General features: G+C 53.2%; 1 protein-coding gene and 1 long non-coding RNA gene across 5 annotated transcripts in view; both read left to right on the top strand.

The window, feature by feature from the left end:
• The window catches only part of RIMS3 (regulating synaptic membrane exocytosis 3), a 38,373-nt gene extending 17,379 nt beyond the window's left edge, over nucleotides 1-20,994 (top strand). For 2 of the 4 annotated variants that reach the window (XM_045584656.1, XM_036446091.2), the window contains exons 3-8: nucleotides 3,297-3,544; nucleotides 8,935-9,076; nucleotides 11,065-11,177; nucleotides 13,352-13,453; nucleotides 13,779-13,918; nucleotides 15,276-20,994. In XM_045584656.1, the coding sequence (XP_045440612.1) occupies nucleotides 3,328-3,544; nucleotides 8,935-9,076; nucleotides 11,065-11,177; nucleotides 13,352-13,453; nucleotides 13,779-13,918; nucleotides 15,276-15,488 (927 nt within the window). In that variant the 5' untranslated portion in view covers nucleotides 3,297-3,327 and the 3' untranslated portion in view covers nucleotides 15,489-20,994. Of the gene's footprint in view, nucleotides 1-2,904; nucleotides 2,950-3,296; nucleotides 3,545-8,934; nucleotides 9,077-11,064; nucleotides 11,178-13,351; nucleotides 13,454-13,778; nucleotides 13,919-15,275 lie in introns of all 4 variants that reach the window. The other 2 variants (XM_036446090.2, XM_045584655.1) reach the window with 2 other exon arrangements.
• The window catches only part of LOC123652723, a 28,908-nt gene extending 7,914 nt beyond the window's left edge, over nucleotides 1-20,994 (top strand). The window contains exon 2 of the long non-coding RNA XR_006742199.1: nucleotides 15,640-20,994. This is a non-coding gene — a long non-coding RNA (uncharacterized LOC123652723). The remainder of the gene's footprint in view (nucleotides 1-15,639) is intronic.
• Nucleotides 20,995-21,844: the final 850 nt, after the last annotated feature.

The raw sequence follows: 21,844 nt of genomic DNA, 5'->3' as shown, positions 1-21,844 counted from the left end.
GGGATTGCTATGCAGTAGGACTTCCTTCCTCATAGGGGCCAGGTGGCTGGCTCTGTCTGTCTCTCTGTCTTGTCCCTCTTGAACTGGACTGGCTGCCATAGAAGCAACTAGAGCCCAGTCCTGAGCCTGCCACTGCATGTGTGCTCACAGACTCCGCCCTCTCAGGCACTCGTCAGCTCTCAGGCCCCTGGGCGGTTAAAGATGAGAATGTGGCTCTGGAGGGTGCAGAGTCCTGGATGTCAAGCCATCCTCTTGTTGGTGCCATTGATTATTCATGAGGAAATATGAGTCCCTAGGTTGGCAGGGTCAGGAATTTTGTCCCTTACCCTTTACCTTCTTGTCCCCTGGGAGTGGTGTACTTGAGTGTCCTGTTGTCTGGCTGCTCTGTGGCAGTTTTCTCAAAGAGCCCAGAGACTCAGGGCAAAGCTCACATCTTGGGGTGGGTTCTGGGTTGAAGGTGCAGGGGCTGCAGAGTGTATCTGACTCTTTGTGGAAACTGGAGACTTGGGTTCGAGTGCAGGCTTTGCCACTTCTTAGCCAAGTCAGGTGAGCGAGGCCTCGACATCTCTGAGAGCCAGTTTTCTCATCTGTGACATGGAGATAACCACACACCTAACAAATACTGTCAAGAGCCAGTTAGGCTTACGCTGTAGTAGCTTCAAAGTATCAGGTAAGCACTCTCTCACCACCCAACAAAAGGCCGTGCAGATGCCCCAAAACACGCCTCAACTGGCACTAGAATTGGAAAGTAAAGAGAGATCATCACAGGCCCAAGTCCAGGGGACTTTCCATCAGTTGCAATGTTGATGGGGGATGGATAGAGAAATACAACCCTGGGCTCCACACACATTGCAGGGTGAGTGAGAACAGTCCAGACAGCCTCAAAGAAGGCAAGACACGGCTTTGACTCTTCCCCACTGGCAGCCCTAACTCCCAGCCCACAGGAGCCGCACAGACCTGGAGACCAGGCAGCCATTGTCAGCTGTCTGGGAGCTGTCTTCCTCGTTAGCTGGAGGGGTCCCTTCCCTTTCCCACCCCTTTCTTTGTGCTTTTGAAAAGCTGGGTTGCCTCACGGTGACAGATCTGAGAGCAGAGGATCTAGCAAAGTGCCCCTGAGCCCTGGGGATGGAATCTGCCCTGGGATGACACTGCAGGCCAGGACAGAGCCTGGAAGGACTGGGTGCAGAACATGCTAGAATAGCCTCGTCTGCAATGCTTGGCCTGAGCATCGGACTTTCGGCCAAGTCCTAGGGCTGATACCAGAGATCCCACCTCTGTACAACATGGAGCCAACGATGCCTGCCGCCTGGTCCCCAGAGTGGCTCCCAGGGCCCTCTGTCCTCTCCCCCACACTCATCAGAACCACCCTTAACTGCTTAATTGCATTGTTAGTTATTCACTATCTATCTCCTCCTGGAGTGGAGGCTTTAGAAGAGGGCAGGACGAAGTTGGCCTGGCTCACTACTGTATCTTTGGCACTCAACATAGGCCTTGGAATTTCAAGGGCTTAGATACTTATTGAATGCAGCTAATGGGGAGTCCATTTGTATACTTTGTAAAGGAATTTAGCAATATATTCCAAGAATCAAAAAATGTTTATGCCCTTAGTATCAGGTGGGATGCTTTTGGGTATAACAAAGAACCCTGATTCAAACTGACTTAAGCAAAGGAAAATACATATCTCATGTATCAGAAAGGCCAGAGAAAGGCTGGCTCAGGGTGGTCCGAAGCCCTTTCTGTCTTTGTGCTGTGCTGCCCACAGCACACTGGCTTCATCCTAGGGGAAGCAGGAAAGAGAGATAGTGAGAGCGAGAGCCAGAGAGAGAGAGAGAGAGAGAGAGAGAGAGAGAGAGCGCTCCATTAGATTAGGCCAACCTTGTCACATGGACCAGTAAGAGTTACCAAGGTGACTGACACTCATTGACTAACTTAAACTAATCAAGGCTGGGTGGTGGGGTGGTACTGGATAAAACCAGTGTGTTAGGAAGCAGGGAGAGAGAATGGATGTTGGGGAAGCTACCAGCAGTGTCCACACCCGCTTAAACTAGTCACTCCGTTTCTGGGAATCAACCCTAAGGAAATAAGCAGAAAAAAAATCAATGTAGAAAGATGTTTATTGCTGTGTTGTTTAAAAACAGGAGGGAAGGAAAGAGGGGAATGGGGAAACAGAGAGAAAAAGAAGAAAATTGCAACTGATCTAAGAAGTAACTATATTGAAATATTTTAGTTAATTATGCTCCCTCCGTACAATGGGATATTATGGGCATCAAATCATTTAAACAGTAAGCCCTCCAGCTGGTGTGGCTCAGTGGTTGAGCATTGACCTATGAACCAGGTCAGAGTTTGAGTCCAGTCAGGGCACATGCCCGGGTTGTGGGCTTGATCCCCAGTAGGTGGTGTGCAGGAGGTAGCCGATCAATGATTTTCTCTCATCATTGATGTTTCTATCTCTCACTCCCTCTCACTTCCTCTATAAAATCAATGAAAATATGTTTTTTAAAACATTTTAAAAAAAACATTTATTAATAAAAAAGCCATGTATGCAAAGTGTTAATGACATTGGGAAATGTTAAATGATAAATGAAAGATAAAAGATAAATGAAAAATGCCAGAATTAAAATAGTGTGTGTAGCATGAATTCAGTTATTTTTGTAGATGCATAGGAAAGAGATTGGGAGGAGATAAGTTAAAGAGCTTGTGGTGGCTGCTCTCAGCAGTGCAGTTAAGGGGGCCTCTCGCTTGCTTCTTTATACCCCTATATGCCCTCCCTTTCAAGCCAGGAGGGCCTCCTCGAAGCCCGCAGAGGCTGGAGCCAGTTTTGCTCTCCCTGTTGTTATTATTGGCTGTGAATTGACCATCGCTAACACTTACTGAATGTTCACTCTGTGCCTGATACTGTTCCAGGCACTTTCCCAGGCACCGGTGTAATCCCTAGGACAGTCCTATGAGGTAAGTGCTTGTACTTCTTGTTTTGCTGAAGAGTTCACCAAAACCCCAGGATGTTGGTCTCAAGGTCACACAGCTAGTGTGTAGAGGCCAGAGTGGGCCATTTAACTCCACAGCCTCTGCCCTTACCACCAAACCCCGTTGCTTGCCAGGGTAGCCATGCGCTAATAAGAATGGTTTCATTTATTGAGCCAGACTCTGTGAACACTCTACATTTATTTGCTCACTGACTCCTCACAACCTCAGAGAGGCCCAGTGACTTGCCCGAGGTCACACAGCTAAGTGGTGGCTGCGGTAGAGGGCCCAGGGGTCTGATGGGGGACCCCCTTTGTCTCTTTATCTCCCCATAGAGTTGCCTGCGGCTCTGCGGCCCCTGGGACCATGTTTAACGGGGAGCCAAGTCCAGCCTCAGCTGCAGGCTCCAGGAATGTGGTTCGGAGCTCCAGCATCAGCAGTGAAATCTGCGCATCTCAGCAGGCCGGGCCCGGGCCCGGGACCACCACCGCTAAGAAGCGGCGTAGCAGCCTTGGCGCCAAGATGGTGGCCATTGTGGGCCTGACCCAGTGGAGCAAGAGCACGCTCCAGCTCCCCCAGCCTGGTGAGGGGGTGTGGGGCGCCAGGGCGGGGCGGGTCACCTTACACAGACACTTATGTAGCACTTATCATATACCAGGTGCTATTCTAGGCCCAGTACATGTCCTGACTCACTGAATCCTCGTATAACTCTGTGAGGCAAGTACTGAAGAACAGAGGAAGGGGGTGAGAAGCTTCAGTAAGTAAGATAGCTGGTAGGAGCATTCACACCCCAGCACTGGGCTTCTGAGTTCATGCGCCTCACCATTACCCTGTGCTGCCTCCATGTATTATACAAACTTATACATTATTCAGCATTTGTTTATTAAGCAGCCGCCAGGTTCCTGGCCCTCTGCTAAGTCTCACAACTTCACAGGCACACACAGCCCCATGATTCAGCCTCACGGGTGACCTCCAAGTTTCCTAAGTACAAAGAGCCACACAAATGTAGTTACCCGGTCACACACATACATTACAAAGTCACAGGAGAGAGATACACACAAAGTCACATGCCTTGCCTGGTTATACCTGGTTATATGAATAGTGTGCTGCTCAGTTGCTTAAGTAAGCCACTACCCTACTGCCAGGGAAGGACAAGATAATCATTCACACTGTACATGGTCACACATAAAGCCAGTCATCATGCAGTTCACACAAACACAGACGGAACCAGGTCACTGAAGCACACGCTCTCTCTCTTGCGCTCGCTCTCTCTCTCTCTCTCTCTCTCTCTCTCACACACACACACACACACACACACACACACACGCAAACACACACACACAGTGCCCATGGTCACAGAAATCTTGTCACACACAGTCACACCTGGTCCCTACATCACAGAGGAACCAGCCCTCCCCACCAAGACCTCCTCACTATGTGGCATCAGCCCAGACGCCAGCTGGTTGTGTATTAAAATCTCTTCCTGCTTATTTTTCTCAGAGTAACAACTTCCCTGAGAAACCTTCAAATAGGCAGCTGGATGGGGGCGGTGAGGGGGCGGGGTGCCGGAGCATCCGGGGAGAATGCTCATCGAGAGTCCCAGTTGGGGCTGGGGGTGGGGGACTTTTCCTGGCCTTAAAATAGCTTCTTATAAAGCCCTCCACAGGAGCACGAGGGATGGTCTTTTCCAGCACACAGGCTGGGATGTGGTTTCTGGCTCAGGGATATGCTAAGTGAGGAGGGGGCTTGCAGTTATCAATGCCCCAGGGTGGGCATGGCCCCTGTGAACGTCCACAGTGTAGGCCTGACATGAGGGAGTCAGGAAGAGGAGGCCTGGAGATCCAGGGGTTGGGCTGGGGCAGGACCAAGGGGGAGAGGTTGTTAAGGTTAGGAGGTTGAAGAGGTATTGGCCCCCAGGAATCTGTCTTGAGAAAACCAAGCCCTGCTGATCTCCAACTGAGACAGCTTCCAATCCAAAGGCTCCTTCGTGCCCAAAGCGATTCAGAGGAGCGGTCTTTCAGAGCCAGGGCAGGGCTGAGTCACTAGGAGAGAGTCCAATGATCTGGCTGGGACTGTCCACCTACCTAGGCTACCAGTCAGCAGGCAGGGATTGGAGTGGACACCAAGGAGACCTCCAGCTTCAATGGAAGATAAGTGATGGTGAGGATTCTGCATCATTTGCCCCTGTGGTAGGCAAGGCAAGGCTTAAGGTCCGGGGCCTGAGCCAGAGGCATACACACATGCCCTTCTAACTGAAGGTCTCTATGAATCATCCAGTCACCAAATGTCAGAGCAGGAAGGGCCCCTTGAGTTCATCTAGTCCAAGAAGCTCATTTCATTGATGAAGTGTTGGAGCCTGAAGAAGGGATTCAAGGTGGCCTTCAGAGCCACACCCTGTCATTTACTACTGTGTTTCCTCGAAAATAAGACATCCTCTGAAAATAAGACCCAGCGCATGGAAAGATAAGACATCCTCTGAAAATAAGACCTAGTGCAACTTTGGGAGAAAAAATTAATATAAGACACTGTCTTATTTTCGGGGAAACAGGGTAGCTGGGGACCGAGGCAAATGACTTCACCTCTCTGAGTTCGCCAACTCGTGTGTAGAATCAGGACAATATCTGTGCCTTGCAGAGTTGTCCAGGGGATTAAGTGACATAGGAGATGTAAAGTCAACAATCTTGTGCATAGTAGACACTTGATATGTTGTCGGTGTTATTATTATTTCCCATGGTCAAACAGTAGGGCCAAAAAAACAAGTGACATCTCTGGCTTTCATAGCCCCTTGCTTGTGGCATACCCCTCTCCCATCTATAATTCCATGTCCCTTTTTCCCCCCTCCCAAGCCTTGGGGTTGTCAGTGTCCTAGCTTGGGTGGGAGAGCCTGGCTCCTGAAGGATGTATGGGGCTGACTCACCTGGGGAATCAGCTCTGCAAACTCTCTTCTGGACAAAGGTACATCAGAGTACCTATAGGTGCCCCAGGTGGGGTGGCTCAGTTCCCTGCAGGGCTAGGCTGTGTGAAGCGGGGAAGAACTCCTGTCCTGGACCCCAGTCGTCTGGGCTCTGGGTTTGCCTTCCCAGGGGCCTCCTTCCTCCTCTTTATCCATACCCTGCATTGGCTCAAGCTCCACCCACTCCCTCCTCTTTGCTTCAAAGCCTGGACTGTCACACCAGCCTTCCCTCTAGTTCCCTGCCTCCTGCCTTCCCATTCCAGTCTATTCCTCACTTGCCATAGGGTAGCTTCCAAAAACTACTAAACCTGGCTTCAACTCCTCATGGGACCCTGGGAAAGACACTTTCCCTTTGGGCCTGCTACCACTGGAAAATGGAGCTAGAAAGGACTCTTTCCAAGCTTTCTTCTAGCTCTAACATTCTCTATGTTGTGGGAGCAGTGAATAGGGTAGGGCGAGAGCTTTGGGGTCTCAGGGCACAAGTGGCTTCTGGTCTAGCCTTAGACTGGTTCCACACAGGCCATCCTGGCCTGTCCCAGCTCCCGCCCACATTGAGCTTTTCTTTTCAGCACCGAGGACAGCAGCTCCTCATGGGCTCTGGGCTCGAGTCAGGTGGGGAGAAAGCTCAGCCATCATTCCAGGAGATGCAATAGAGTGCCGCTGGGAGCTGTGACTGCCTCTCCCTTGTATGTGGTGAGACAGATGGGATGGTTCCTGGAGTCTTTCAATCTCCAGTGACCACAGAATTATTGCAAGCAATTTGCCCCGGTTCTCTGGAGAGGCTTCATAAAGTTACTTCCTGGGTCAACAGAGTTCAGGGATTGGACAGGTTTGAAACAGTAGAGAAATGTTCTCTAAGCTTGCAAGACCTTTCTCCCCACCCAGAAAACATGGAACTTAGTCTCTGCTGAATCACATTTCAAATCAGTGTGGAATTGGTGGAGAAGAGTGAGAAGTATCGCATCAGTAGACTGGGAGTCAGCCTTATGGATGCTTGGACCTCAGCCTCCCCATCTGTGAAATAGCAGGGGCAGAGGGCTAGCCCTGGTGTCACTAACATTTCAAGGATTCTGCATTCCCTTACCAGACATCACAGTGGATTGGAAAGGTCTGCTCAAAGAAGGAAAATTTTCTCCCAAATGGGCCAAAGTTTCCCCAAGCTCTAAGAGAAGGGGACTGAGGTCATATGGTGACAAGTCTCTGACTTCAGCTCAGGATGGGTGTTGTGTGTAGAGAATTCGAGGCGAGGGAGGGTAGAGTGCAGCTACCACAGACCTATCTCTCTTCTAACTGCATTAGCGGGGATTGGCAGTTAGGAGCCAGGGTCAGGGTGAGTCCCTTGACACCCACTGTGTGGTGGGTCATGCACCATTTGTGGGTTTGCATCTATGTGTGTGATTGAACGGATAGTTTCAACTGCAAGTGTTATGGTGTGAAGGACACATTTATGTGACAGAGTATGTCTTGTATATGTATGATTAAACCCTGAGAGTACCTTGTGTGACTATTGTATGAACACACACATAACCTTGGATGTAAGATCACCGTCTTCATAAATGTGATTGTCAGCACTTGCGTGTGTCTGTTTATGCCGGTCAGTATGAAAGAAGTATGGATGAGCTAACATGACTGTGTGTAAGGCAGGCAGACAGACAGACAAGTTGATGGCCTCACTGATTCCTGGATAGTTAGCTATTCCAAAATCCCAGAAGTTGGGACGGTTTGAAAGGAGACATTTCTCCTTACCACCTCCCATTCCGTCTGTCTGCCAGTGATGCTAGCCCTTTTGGCCTTTCCTCTCCCAGTGGGACTTCCTGAAAGATAAGTAGGACAAAGCAAGAGGAATAAAGCACCCCTCTTCCCAGAGCAGGTCTTGAATATCCTCACCTCTGGATATGGGTGGGTTGCCATGGTAACCAGCTCCCCCTTCCCCATTGTTTTTAAGGGGGCTGCAGTGCCTTTCCACTCCCACCCCCACCCCCACCCTCACCCTACCTCTCCCCACTCCTATAACCAACTTCATTCTTAATTGGCCTGGGTCTCTAACCAGTGATAGCAAAGGGCTCCTTTGGTACAGTTCCTGTCTGAGCAGCACTTCCCTCCCCATCAAGCTCCTCAGGCAGCCCAGCTTTAGCAGGGAAGTCCATGCAAACCCTCGACCTGGCTTCTGTGATCCTGCCTGCCCCAGGAGGGGAGGGTGTCTAGAGGGACCACATTGCAATGCAAGTAGGTTGCCATGGAAACCCAGGCAGGATGGTGTGCTGCTAGGAGAGGCACAGTGCCCCATGTTTCCTGCAAGGCTGAGTCGTGGCCCAGGATGGGAGCAGAAGGCACCGAGACATAGTGGTTGGGTGGGGGGAGTTCTCACTGCACACCTTATAGGAGTCTTTTACAGACCTCTTCAAAGTCATACTCAATTCAGGCCAACCCAGCCATCCTCTCTTACTCTTGCTTCCCTAATCACCTCTTCATGTCCAGACCCTCCTGGAGAATGCATATTAGTCTGAGAGTGCCCAGGCCTCCCATCCAGGTTGTTATAGGGCCTGTGAAGGTATCAGAGAGGTGGCTGTGAGGTCAGAGTGAGATAGCTGCACGCGGGTGAGCAGATGCAGCAAAAGGCAAACTTTCCAGAAGAGAGAGGCAGGAACACAACCTTTGAGCAAAGGCTGAAATTGAATGGGTAGCTGTCAGGGGAGCCTGGCAAGGATGAGGGTGAGGACCCAAGAGCTGCGGGGAGGGGGGGGGGGAAATATACCTGGCAACTCCATATACCCCCAGCCTCTTTCTGCCTCCAGCCATCTTTCTGATCGGCTTTGTCTGTGTCACTGCCCTGAGCGAGACCAGGGTTCAGCTGCAAACCAGCTCTAGAGGTCATTTCAGCAATGCCCCTGTTGGCAGTCATAGCCCTGCCCACAACGCCCCCTCCCAAGAGGGTGACTTTGAGTAGCCTTCTCAGAGAGGCCTCATTGGTGATCTGACCTTGTTCCCTTTCTGTGCTTGGCGTGGGGGAATGGCCACAGAAGGGACCACCAAGAAGCTGCGCAGCAACATCCGGAGGAGCACGGAGACTGGCATCGCCGTGGAGATGCGGAGTCGGGTCACACGCCAGGGCAGCCGGGAGTCCACCGATGGGAGCACCAACAGCAACAGCTCCGAGGGCACGTGCGTGCAGCCCACCCCAACCTGTCCCCCCTCCCCCCGCCCGTCCTCTAGTCATAGAGCCAGAGCAGAGCGGGAACATCTCCAGTTGGTTTTCCCAACTGGAGAACATCAACCCAGATGCTGTGTTCCTGTGCCCTTACCTTCCCCATTCCTCTCCCCTGGATGACCAGTGCCGAGGCGCCAGTCTTCCCATTGCTGTTTCTTGCATCCGAATACCTCAGTGGCCTGGGAGTGGTTCCTCCCTTCTGTATATTTCATGCCTCCCGCCTCCCAGCACCTACATGCGGCCCCGCTCCAGAGGAGAGGGTTTGAAAGGAAAAAATGATTCAAATCCTATAAATCTAGAACCATTGTTATGTCTCAAATAAGTGGAGGTCTCACAAGTGGCCTTGCTTGGAGCTCAGGGAAGGAGATGGGACTGGATCAGAGTTTTCCAAACTGTGGGTGGTAGGTAACTCATAGACAGGAAGTAAAATCAGTTCAGAAGGTAAAACCAGCATTAGAAAAAGGAATAGAGATTCACTTGTATCCTATGGAGTGAGGACGAATTGCCTTGTGGACTTCTGTGTCAGTTGTTTTAAAGGTTGGGCACACATAGGTCTGGGACATTAAATGTGTTTCTTACATTTGACTCCATGTGAGCTGCAGTCAAAAATGTGAAAGTCCCTCCAATCTCTAAATTAGGAAACTACAATATACAACTAAGGTTTTCTGACTTGGCCTCATTAAGTCACAATGATTTCAGGATTACTTAAGATTCTATGCTCACGTATCTCACTGCTATGCCTACAGCCATGAATGCAAGCAGCCATCAGCCTGTATTGTGTCCTACCATATGCGGGCAATCCCTGGGCACTTCAGATCAGTGCTTCTTATCCTGGGATCTAGTGAGCACTATCAGGCCAAACGCTGTCTCCTTTAACTCTCGCTACGATACTGAGATATGCCAGAGCTACCTGTGAAACAGACCAATAAGAGTAGGCGAGCCCGAAACCCCTTCCTGGGGTGTGGAGGGCAGACACGCGGCCTCTCTGACGAGCACACACAGCCTGTCTTCCTCCCTGTCTGTCGCTGGCCCAGGGGGACTCCCGGCCACGCCGCCCAGCAGGCGATTTGTTCTGGGACAACCTTTAAACTCTCTAGCCTGAGTTGTTTCAGATCTGAGGGCTTTCTTTGGTCCATTGTAGCTCATGAGTGGACCTGGGCCAGCTCTCCCTCACCTGTCCTTCCTCTGCTGGCGCACACAGGACACCTAGAGTAAGGTGACCAGACATCCCGCTTTTGGCGGGACAGTCCCGATCTTTAACAATTTGTCCCGCATCCTGCGGCATTTAAAAAAAAGTCCCAATTCTTCGAAAAATCGGGACTTTTTAAAAATGCCACGAGATGCGGGACAAATTGTTAAACATCAGGACTGTTCTACCAATCGCTGTTAGTTTTTTTTTGTTTTTGTTTTTTTTGTTACTGCTTTCCCACCCCAGACACACAACCATGGTGCACCTACCACCACTTGTCATGAACCTGAACCCTGTAATTGTGCTAGTTTGGACTCAGTGGCTGTTTTGGGCACCACCTAATTTCTTTTTCTTTCTTTCTTTTTTTTTTTTTTTAGTATATTTTATTGATTTTTTCAGAGAGGAAGGGAGAGAGATAGAAAGCTAGACATGTCAATGAAAGAGAAACATCGACCAGCTGCCTCCTGCACCCCCCCCCCCCCGGGATGTGCCCGCAACTAAAGTACATGCCCTTGACCGGAATCGAACTTGGGACCTCTCAGTCCACAGACTTACTTTCTACCGCTGAGCCAAACCGATTTCGGCACCACCTCATTTCTTGATTTGGTTTCAAACTGTCCCCAGCTAAAGTAGTCTCCTACGCCATGGAGAGGGGGAAACTGAGGCAAGAGGGGAGTGCCCCTTGCCTTGGAGGCAGAGCGGCTGCAGCCCACCAGCCAGATGCCCTCACGTGCCCCTCTGCCTCCTTCCCAGGTTCATCTTCCCCACCACCCGGCTGGGGGCCGAAAGCCAATTCAGCGATTTCCTGGATGGGCTGGGACCAGCCCAGATTGTGGGGCGACAGACACTGGCAACTCCGCCAATGGGTGAGTCTTGGTGAGGGTAGGGCGAGTGGGGTGATGGCAGAGAGGGTGAGCTCAGCAGGGCCCTGCATCACCTGAGTCTCACTCAGGGTCCCTGCCAGCGCAGTGAGCACAGCACTCAGGACCCGCCCTCTGAGGGGAAGGCCACCGCAGCAGCGCGCCACCCCCCCCCCCCCCCCCCCCCCCGCACATCCCTCCTCACTCCACCACACTCTCCAGCCATCCCTCCTTACTCCACCACACTCTCCAGCCATCCCTCCTCACTCCACCACACTCTCCAGCCATCCCTCCTCACTCCACCACACTCTCCAGCCATCCCTCCTCACTCCACCACACTCTCCAGCCATCCCTTCTCGCTCCACTACACTCCACCGGCTCTGCTAAGTGCTGGACGGAAAAGGGCGAACAGATCAGCACGGCACTGGTTTTCACGGGGCTGGCTCCATCACCAGTTCTCTGAGGCGCCTTGGGGAAGTCTCTTCTCTCAGCCTGTTCCTTCATCTATAAAATGGGAGTAAAAACACCTGCCTTCACTATCAACAATGTATTGAGGGTTGTTCTTTTATTGAGAGTGGGGGGTAGGGAGTTCATGCTTTGCATGAAGTATTTCATTTGATCCCAGGAACTGTGTCTTATTTGACTTCTAATAGTGTCCGGCACCCAGAAGCCCGTAGTAGTTTTCCATCCCCCTTTCCTGTAGCCAGGAGTAGTTCCTGAAGTCTGTGCTGCCGTTCTGGCTCCTTCCTCTCCGTTAGCTAGTGGATGTGTTGGCTCCAAGCAGCTGCTCCCAGGACTAGTCTCCCCAGAGATGCCTCCTGGCCACCCTCTTCCCCACAGTCTGACTCAAGCAGTGTCTGACCTCAAGCACACGAGGAAGCTGAGTGCAGACAGCGCCCCGCTGTGAGCCATACAGTGAGCTGGGATTTCATTCCCGCCAGGGCTCTTCCCACTGCACTGCCCTGTCTTCCTCCCCCTGCACACACCGGAGTCTCTGTCTGCAGGAAGAGGGTGTGCCCCAAGGGTGAGCGTCAGCTCTTAGCTGGCTCTTGGGTTGGACTGGCTAATTCTCAGCACTTGCTTTCAGACTCTTGGGGGCCCGGGAGTCTGCTTCTCTCAGCAGCCCTGAGCCCAGCCAAGAGCTGGGAGGCAGTGAGAGGAGCAGCCACTTCCACTACTAGGCAAATGCACCAACACAGCCTAGAACTATGCGTGTGGGGCCCTCTGGTGTCCCAAACTGGGAATGACAGGTTTGTGTTTGCTCATCTTGGGGATGTTATAGTGAGACAGAGAGATTGGTTCCTGAGACATCTCCCTCCATTTCCCTGTGGGGAGGTCAGGAAGAGTTGGAGAAAGGGGGACAAATTCCAGAATGTCTGTGTTTGTATTTGCATCTTCCAAAGTATGCAAATACAAGCAATTGCATAATCGCTCAGAGAATCTAAAATGGGTACCGAGCCCATAGTCAGCTCTATTTTAGTTTTTCTGCATCAGGCTTCTGCTTCTGCACTGCTTGGAAGGATGTTTCAAGTGACTAATGCTAAGAGTTCTAGAAATCATATGGCTGGCACGATTCCACACACACAGCTTGCCCCAGCAGGGTGTCCCATTTTGTGGGAGCACCGTGAGGAGTTCTCAGTCCTCTGCTCCCAGGAAATCTGCCGGCCTTCCCTCCATCCTTTGGCGATGATGCATGCAGGCCCTGGTCCCCAGGGAGCACCTCCTGTCCTGGGAAGGCTTATCTCTCAGCATCTCCTCAAGCTGATAGTCTTTGAATATTTGACACGTATGTAGGGGAGTGACTGAGGGCTGCTGTGTAGAAGGTAAGAGCCACTGAGCCCACAGCCTCCCTCTGTGTTCCAGACTCAGGAAGCTCTGTCACCAAACTTGCCTATTCTGCTCAGTAAAAGAGGAGCTTCTCAGCTAGCCAGACATAGATGAGAGTTTAACAGCCACTTTTGGTCCCCAAGCATGTCCCTTGAGGGTCATACCCCCACCCCACCCCCAGGGACCTATTATCGTGTTCCTCGGCTGCTTTAATATGTCTCCCAAGGCCAGTTTCTCCCACATGCAGTTTTCTTCATCTCGTGCCCTTTCCAGGTGGCAGTGCCCCTGCGGGCTGTCATTCTGCTCGGCAGCTGGTCTGGCTCTGCCTGGACTGTCCCTCTTCTCCCTTGCAGGGGACGTGCATGTTGCCATCATGGACCGGAGTGGCCAGCTGGAGGTGGAAGTGATCGAGGCGCGGGGCCTGACGCCCAAGCCTGGCTCCAAATCTCTCCCAGGTGAGGCTGGGCAGTCGGGAGAAGGCTTTTGGGAATGGGGTCCTGCCAGAGAGGAGGATACTGTCTGGGTCTAGTGAGTCCTCAGTTCCCCATTGGCCTAAATCAGTATTCTCAACACTGGAGTCACCACTTGCCCCAAAGGCCAGGAAATAGGGGTGAGGTTAGGGGAGGGTGGAGGAACCAGTGTTTGCGTTAGACTCTTTGACTGGCCAGCTCGTCCTACTCATCCTGGTGTTCACCTGCAGGGTCACCTGGGGGTTGGGGAGGGACAGGCCATCGCAGTCTCTCCTGACCCATCCCCATCATGCTCTCTCCCATCCCTCAGCCACCTATATCAAGGTTTACCTGCTTGAGAATGGGGCCTGCTTGGCCAAGAAGAAGACAAAGGTGGCCAAGAAGACCTGTGACCCCCTGTACCAGCAGGCTCTGCTCTTTGACGAGGGGCCCCAGGGCAGGGTGCTACAGGTGAGTGTGAGAGGGCAGCGCTCAAGACTGCCTGTCACCATTTGAAATCCGTTTCATTTGTGCCAGGTACGAATGCCAGGGGCATTCATATGTGTTGCCTATTTATTTTCACGACCCAGTGAGGTGCGATTGCCCCCCCGGCTGACTCATAAGGAAGCCAAGGGGTGGAGGGCAGCTCAACCACCCAGGTCCCACCTGGCACTGGCTCACGGTGCATCGGCCTCACGCCAGGCTGTGAGCTGCTTCCCGCTGTGACCTCGCTGTGCAAAGCAGGGCGACTCCCATTTCTCAAACGAGGGGAAGAAAGAGGTAGTGGCTGGCGTGAGGTGCCAGCTGGGGCCTTGCTGAGCCGAGTCGAGCCCAGGTCAAGATGACTCTCACTCCTTGAGAGTGACAAACGCTTCACCATGGTCCTGGGAGGGAGGGATTATCATGCCTGTTTCATAGACGAAGTGCCTGAGGCGCCCACGAGGTTACCGGGGATAGAGCGTAGTAATGGTCTGCCTCTGGATTCAAGTTCTAGCTCGATCACTTACCAGCTGTGGTACGTGGTGAAGGTCAAATGAGAGAGGCCTTAGAGGGCCCCACACAGCGCCTGTCACACAGAAAGCTACTCGCTAACTCTGAACAGCGGCGGTGGCGGTGGGCTGTCGGCCATGCCTGAGGCCACGGGTGACAGAGGAGAGGCCTGAGCCAGGGGCTGTCTGAGCTGTGACTTCTCATCCACCCTGTTCCTCTGGGCTGAGGTGGTTCCACAGCAAAGGCACGTGGAGCTGCAAACAGTCAGAACCGATGAGCCCCGGGGTTCTGTGGGGGAAAGTTTGGTCTTGCTTGTCCATTTTTAAATATATATATTTGAATTGTCCTTTGAAAAAAGAATTTACCAATAAAAACACAAGTTCGAAACTGGCTGAGCTAATCTAATCTATTCCCCTCTCCCGGTTTTCTGGGTGGATGGGAACGCTGAGGTCCAGGGAGGGCAAGGGGCTTGCTGGGGCCCCGCCATGAGCTGCAGCAGAGCGGGACCTGGAGTCTCCACCTGCTCCTTCCCGGAGAGGGCTGCCCTCTGGGACCCTGGGAGCTCCAGAAGTCGGACCCAGGATCCATGCCCGGCTCTGCCACCAGTGACTGGGCATCTGTGGATTCGTTTATAACATGCAGCTACCTGGATGGCTGCAACAACGGAGACACTGTATTTAAAGTCCACAGGCGTTCAGTGTGCGGCAAGTTGTTTGAAGTCAGCCCAGGTTTCCGCTCTCTGGGTCCCACCCATGTGTGCCCTGGCGGAACCCGTAGGCTCCTGGGCAGGCCTCGAGCTGGGAGGTGGCTCAGCTCCTCTCTCTTCTCCCACCGGCAGGTGATCGTCTGGGGAGACTACGGCCGCATGGACCACAAGTGCTTCATGGGCATGGCCCAGATCATGCTGGACGAGCTGGACCTGAGTGCCGCCGTCACCGGCTGGTACAAACTCTTCCCCACCTCCTCCGTGGCAGACTCGACCCTCGGCTCCCTCACCCGGCGCCTGTCCCAGTCCTCCCTGGAGAGTGCCACCAGCCCCTCGTGCCCCTGAGGACCCCCGGAGGAGGCTGGCTGTGGTGTGGGAAGGGGCGCCTGCTGGCCCCCTCCTCCCCTGTACATAGTCTTCACGTCGTTCTGGCCCCTCGCCCTGCTGCATGCCTGTTGGCTACTGGGCTCGTCCCAGCTGGCGGTGGAGAGTGTAGTGTGTGTGTGTGTGTGTGTGTGTGTGTGTGTGTGTGTTTCTGTCTGTGTGTGACCATGTTACATCTGTTCATGTGTCTGGGTATAGTCAGTCTTGGTGACTACGTGGGCTGAACTCCATGTCCTTCTGTGTCGTGTTGAAAAGAGACCCAAATGAGTGTTGTGTGTGGACACAACACCCCCTCGGTCCGGGCATGGAATTGGGGGTGGCCATTGGTCCATCCTGCCTGCTCCTGTGCCCGGGGCAGAGCCCGAGTGTCCCTGCCTGTTCCTCTTCTTGGTGATCCCTGCTGAGTGTTCTGTCTCGTTCTTTGTCCCACCTCTGCCTCTCCCAGCACTGCTACCTTTTCTGAGGAATGTAGCATCCACTGCAGCTGGCCACACGAGGCCCCTCTGGGAGCCCTGACACCCCTCCGCCGGCAGCTTTGCCCACTGAATGCATCTGCAGCATGGAGCATGCCCGGCTAGGGCCCTGGCCAGGGCCTGGGAAGCAAAGATGCCTGGGGAGCTGAGGCCTTGGAGATTGCTTCCTCCCTCAGGCTGGAGCCACCTCCTTCCGACAAGCAAAACATTGGAGGTCTTAGTTTGCAGGGCTGCTGGCCAGACACCTTAGGGGGAAGTTCCAGTACCTCCCTTAGCACTGCTCCTCACTTTCTGTCTCCCTCCAAGCCCCGCACCTCTGACATGCCAAAGGAGCTCTCCAGGGGACCCAGCAGGTGTGGGCGGGAGGTGTGGCCATCCAGGAGGCTGCCTCAGAGGGCATGTACTCTGCCAGAGCAGACAGTCCCTGGAGGCACCCGTGTCCTCCCCAGGCTCAGAAGGTGGCCCTGACCCCACTGGGCTCATCCTGGTAGGGCCTGGCCTGTGAGGAGGTGCCGAGGGTGGGGCTGATTGCTGGGTTACGGAGGGCAGGACGGACTTGCTCTGAGAATCCTGCCTGGGGATTAGCTGCCTGAAGTTCATCTGGGGCTTTGTCCTGCTCATTTCTAGACCAGGGACCATGTGGGAGCTCAGCTCATGTGGGCTCCAGCCTCCTGGCCCCACAGACAGCCTGGCTCTGGACTCTGGTCTGCCACAGCCACCAGCTCTGTACAAGCAATACTCATGCTCGGCCTCCTGCCTCCCTGAGCTCTCCTGCTGCCCGCTGCCCACGCCTGCTGCCCGCTGGAGAGTGACCTGGCCTGCTCCTGGCGCCTACCCGCTCTGCTTTCATCCCACCCATCTGGCTGGAGCTTCGCAAAGCTGTTCACGCTCTGACTTGGTCTGTAGGCTGGGTTCTGTGGGTGGGACCAGTGCCGGGACTGAAGTCTGGCTTAGGTCAAGGGTGAAAGGTGAGAGGTTGCGCAGGAGCTGGATATAGCAGCCCTTGGATCCGTGTTTGGGAAGGAAAGAGTGTGGGGGAGGGTGTCACGGAATGAGGCAAGCTCTCTCTTCCCCAGACATCATCCCCAATGCTGCAGTGACTCCATGTGCCGGAGGCAGTGCAGGCTCAGAGCCTGAGTGCTTGGTCTCCATCTGTAACCAAAGGAGGTGGGATCTGAGGGAGGTGGAGGGAAGCTCTCTGGGGATACTGCCATCTCCACCAAGGGGCGTCCCTTTTGGGCAGGATCCGCCTTTTCTCCCAAAACACAAGGGGAGGAAACCAGGACCCCGTCAGTCCTGCCCACAGACAAAGAGGAGGTAATACGGGCAGTAAAGAAACCGACGCTATGAGCGCCTGGGCCTGAGCCTGCATTCTGTATCAGCACGAGACCACTGTGTGCGTGGAAGAGAGGGCGGGCCAGCTGGGCCCCACCCTCTCTCTCTGCAGAAATCCTCTCCCGTTGTCAGGGCTGGGTAACGCCTGCACGTCGCACGGTTCTACAGTGAAGCCAGGGGCTCTGCACTCTGGTCCGAGACTGGGAGAGTGAGGACCCGCGCTCAGGGAGGTGTCCTGTCTGTGATGTGCTCACCTCAGAGAGCTTGCCCCCAGGATGGTGTGAAAACACACGAGGGTGGTGGGCTTATGGTGAACGTGTAGACGCCTGCCGATGTAGCACCGAATGGCGATCCTCAGACCATGCAGCCACCCCCAGGGAAGGGGGACGTCATCCTCATTCCTCAAAGGGCCCAGAAAGGCGTGATTCTGAGAAGGTGGGAGCTGCCAGCAGTTAGGCTACCGCTGGGTAGCTGGAGGCCGGGTGGGTTAGCACAGGGGAAGTGCCAGCCAGACGGGGCACCTGGCGTGTGGATAGAGCTGCCTGCAACCCCAGCTGCCAAAGCCGCCAGGGTAGGCCCGCTCCTCAGTTCCATCTCTAATGGGCAGTGACCCCGCCCCGTGTTGACCTTGGGAATGATTCTTTTTAACCCTTTGTACCAAATAAGTGACTGATTCCACCTAGATCTGCCCCCAGGAGGGTGAAGTCATGTGAGGCTGATATGTGTGTGTGTTGGAGACCGGCTGGAGGTCGGGGTCTGTTTCTCAGCACCCAGGGTGCAGGGGCCTGAGAAGCAGCTCTGGAACCAGCCCGTCGCAGGGGAGGAGGGAGCTCAAGGCGGGAGCGTCTGTTCTTTCAGAGGAGATGGTGGGGGAGGAAGGAACAAGAAACACCCCCCCCCCGCCTCCCCCGAGTTCTCTCCAACCTGGGACCAGCTCACGGCTAGGGACTGTATCCTGGCCCCTAACCCTCCCTCCCCGCAGCCCAGGTGAAGCCCGGAGCTGATCTCAGACGGGGGCTCTGTCACTCCATCTCCTCTGCTCAGGCAGGCTCTGGAAGACAAAGGCCCTGCGGGCGATGCGGGCTGCCGGCAGGAACCGTGAGAATGACTCAGAGCGCTGACTTCACATTTCTGCTCTGTTGAATCCCTCCCGCTCCCTTCAAAGATGGCTTCCCTGCAGGGAAGTCTGTGATGGGCCTTGGGGATGAATGAGGCTCCACTGATGAGCCACGTCTTGGTTGGACCAGGGCGGGTGTGACCCTGCGGGAAAGAACTGTCTCCAGAATGATTGCCGTCCAGGCAGGCCCACCACCAGCTCTCCCGGGAAAGGCACACGGCCCGGGCGCTGCCAGGACTGGCCGAGGCAGAACCTAGGAGCTCCAGAGAGAGGGCGCCTGAGCCGCCCATCCCTTGTGGGATCACTGCCTGTTGCATGGCACCCACCAGGGCGAGCCTGCCCCAGCTCTTCTTTACTGCCAGCCTCGAGGAGGGCAGAAGCACCCTTTAAAGACAATAGAACCCTCCAAGAGTACTTCCTTGGAAATGAAATGTAGCACAATCTGAGACTGCGTTGCGAGGAGCCCTGACACCCAGCCAGGGTTCTTGCTCTTCACCTTGCTGCCCGGGAGACCTGTGCTCCTCCCCTGGGGCTCCAGAGCTCCTAATACCTCTGACCCCCCATCTCCCTTGGCCCAGAAAGCAGCACGGCTTCAGCGAGTCTGCTGTTCTGTTTCTCTGATTGCTCCCTGCACTGTGCAAACTCTGCAAGAAATTGCTGCCTTTGCTTGACATTGTACTGAGTTGTCCTCCACCTGGGGGGAGAGAGATGGCATGTCATTCAGGGCCAAGGGATGGTCCTGCAGTGGCTTGCAAGGCGATGGATAAGAGGAGGCCCGCTGCCCTGCTGACCCCTCCCTCTCTCATCCCCTCCTCTGCATTCTCTTCTCCAGTATCCCCACAGTAAAGAGGCTCTTTGAAATGCTGCTTCCTGTACTGAGTTATCTTTCACTGGATGATCAGGGAGGAGATGGGAATGCAGACTCATTGTCCCCGGTCTTCTCAAGTCTGCTTTCACTCAGGTCAGAAGAGATTGGGGCAAAACAAAACAATCATGGTTGAAGGGCTGGGGAGCCCTGCCCCTGATCGGGGCCACATTGACCTGGTCTGGCTGGGAAAGGGTTATTTTGAAAGAGTGCCTGAGCATCTCAGAGCAATGTCAGTGATGCCAAAGAGAGCAACTTGGCCTCCTTGGGCACCAACTCCGCGTTGGTCTGCCTGATGGTGGGACCTTGTTCTCTGACAAAAGGGCTTAATCTTTCCATGTAGCAAAGCAACTCCCCCACCATCCCCCCACCCCTAGCTTGGGCTTTTGTGGGCCCAGCACGGCTGTGCCTGTGAGGGAAACCACAGCAGAGAGAGACAGTGCATTCTCTTAGGGGCCTAGGCTGCTCACGAGAAGCATAAGTGCTTTGGCAAAACCTTCCAGCACTCCGGCTGGAGGCTTGGCCAGGAAGGACCGGGGCCATGGGCCTACCAAGGAGTTCACCCCAATAGCAGGAAGGACCTGTGGGACCGGGTTCCAGAGAGCATGGCTAGCAAATGAGGATTTACCCCCTTGGTCCATGGCCCGAACAGCTGGCTATAGAGCATCAAAGGCTGTCATAGAAAGTTTGCCAGAAACAGCAACCATGCGCAAGACTCCTCACTTTTCTGGGCCTCAGCTTTTCATCTGCAAAATCAGAGCATTTGCTAGCTGCTGCACGGTTCCCTCCAGGTGTTGAAGGTCTGATCTGGAGCCGATGAGGGCTGAGCCTGGTGCACACGGTTCCACGGACTGGTTTCTTCCAGCCCTGGGTGCCCAAGCCGGGTGCAGGTCCTCATCTGTCCACGCCCAGATGCTGCTTCAGACTAGAACTCTGGGAACCCTAACAGACTGCTCCCCCCTCTTTGTGGTCCATTCTCTCTTATTCGTGTGTGATGATGAAAAACAATTAAGAGGTGTCCTACAACGGACAATTTTCAAGGTGCTGATGTGATGTTACAACCTCAGCTGCACCCTGTGTAGGTTAGTATCCCCACCAGCAACTGGTCCTCATAGCTGCTTCTAGAAGGACGTCGGTGGGAGATTTGGACATGGGAGAATTTTAAAGGAAATGCTCTCTGATGGGAGGAGAGAGGGGACTTCCTGTCCAAGTATTTTGCTTCTTAAAACCACTCCTCTCTCCAGAATGTCTTTTACTGGGTGACATCTCCGCAGGCTGAGTGGCTGCTTCGGTAGGAAAAGTTGGCCTGATTGTTCTATCTGCTCCTTTAGAGAGTACATTCACAGAAGAAAGGAACCTTTTTTTAATTTTATTATTATTATTTTTAGAATATCCAAACGCATCCTTCAAAGAAAGAGATAGCTGATAGGGACTGACAAGCACACTGTTTAGATAAGAAGCAAATTAGCCTTTTATATCTGTGCTCTATACATTTTCTATGTGCAGCATCTTTCCAACCTGGTTGTGGCTCCTGGGTGGCAGGTGGACAGCTGGGAAGGACTTGCCAGCCGTTCATACAACGTTCTTGCCAATTCCCTTGAGAAAATTCTTCACATGGCTTCTGCATGTACAGTATTTGGGCAGCAAAAAAAATGATTAAAGTTGGTTTAAAACTGGTTTCGTGTGTTGCTTTTTGAAGATGGTTCTTAATGCTAGGAGAACACAGGGTTCCAGGTGACTAAAACAAGGAGGGGGGCGCCTTGGCTAAGAGGCAGGAGAGAGCAGACCATCTCAGGAAAAAGGCCTTGAAAGTACGGCCTGGGCTTCTCACTCCCATTGGGACCCCTGTTACCTCAGCGATGTCCTTGGGCCATAGAATTTGACTGGGGCAGGCAGCTTCCAAGCTCTGCCTCCAGGGTCCCTGTTTATAGGCCCACAAAGCCTTCAGTCCCCACAGACTTCACAAGGGATGCCCAGAGCCAAATAGAGGGGAAGGTAAGATGGAGCTAAGGGCTCTGCCTACCACCCACTGTTCGTTTCTTTCTGAAGTCTTGTGTCTAGCAGCTCTGCTCCAGCACGTGGCTGGGGCAGCCTCGCTTAGTTCAGCCACAGTTGATGTAAGCAGGAAACAGCAGTTGGCCTCCATTGCTGTGAACTATATCAACCCTTGATCCCAGGAGCACTCCTGCTTCATCACAAGTGGGGGGGAGGGGGCATCTCAAAAACAATGGGAAAAATGAACTGTTTAAAATATGTACCGGTATTAGGAAAACTGGTTCACTATCTGGCCAAAGAAATACCTACTTAAACCAAGATACAAAGAGAAATCCTAGATGGTTTAGTAGACTCAAAAAGGAAAGGTAAAATGTAAAATTAATAAAATTTAAGAAAAATATTTTTGTGAACTAAGGGTAAGAAACATTTTTTCATTTTTGAAACCATACACTAAAAATTATATAATGTGATTACATTAAAAGTAGGGATTTATACTTAATGAATAGTGTCATGGACAAAACTTAAACAGATT

This window comes from Pipistrellus kuhlii, unplaced genomic scaffold (genome assembly GCF_014108245.1).
Source record: "Pipistrellus kuhlii isolate mPipKuh1 unplaced genomic scaffold, mPipKuh1.p scaffold_m20_p_2, whole genome shotgun sequence".
NCBI classification, from domain to species: Eukaryota; Metazoa; Chordata; class Mammalia; order Chiroptera; family Vespertilionidae; genus Pipistrellus; species Pipistrellus kuhlii.
This window is presented reverse-complemented; position numbering and strand designations above follow the sequence as displayed.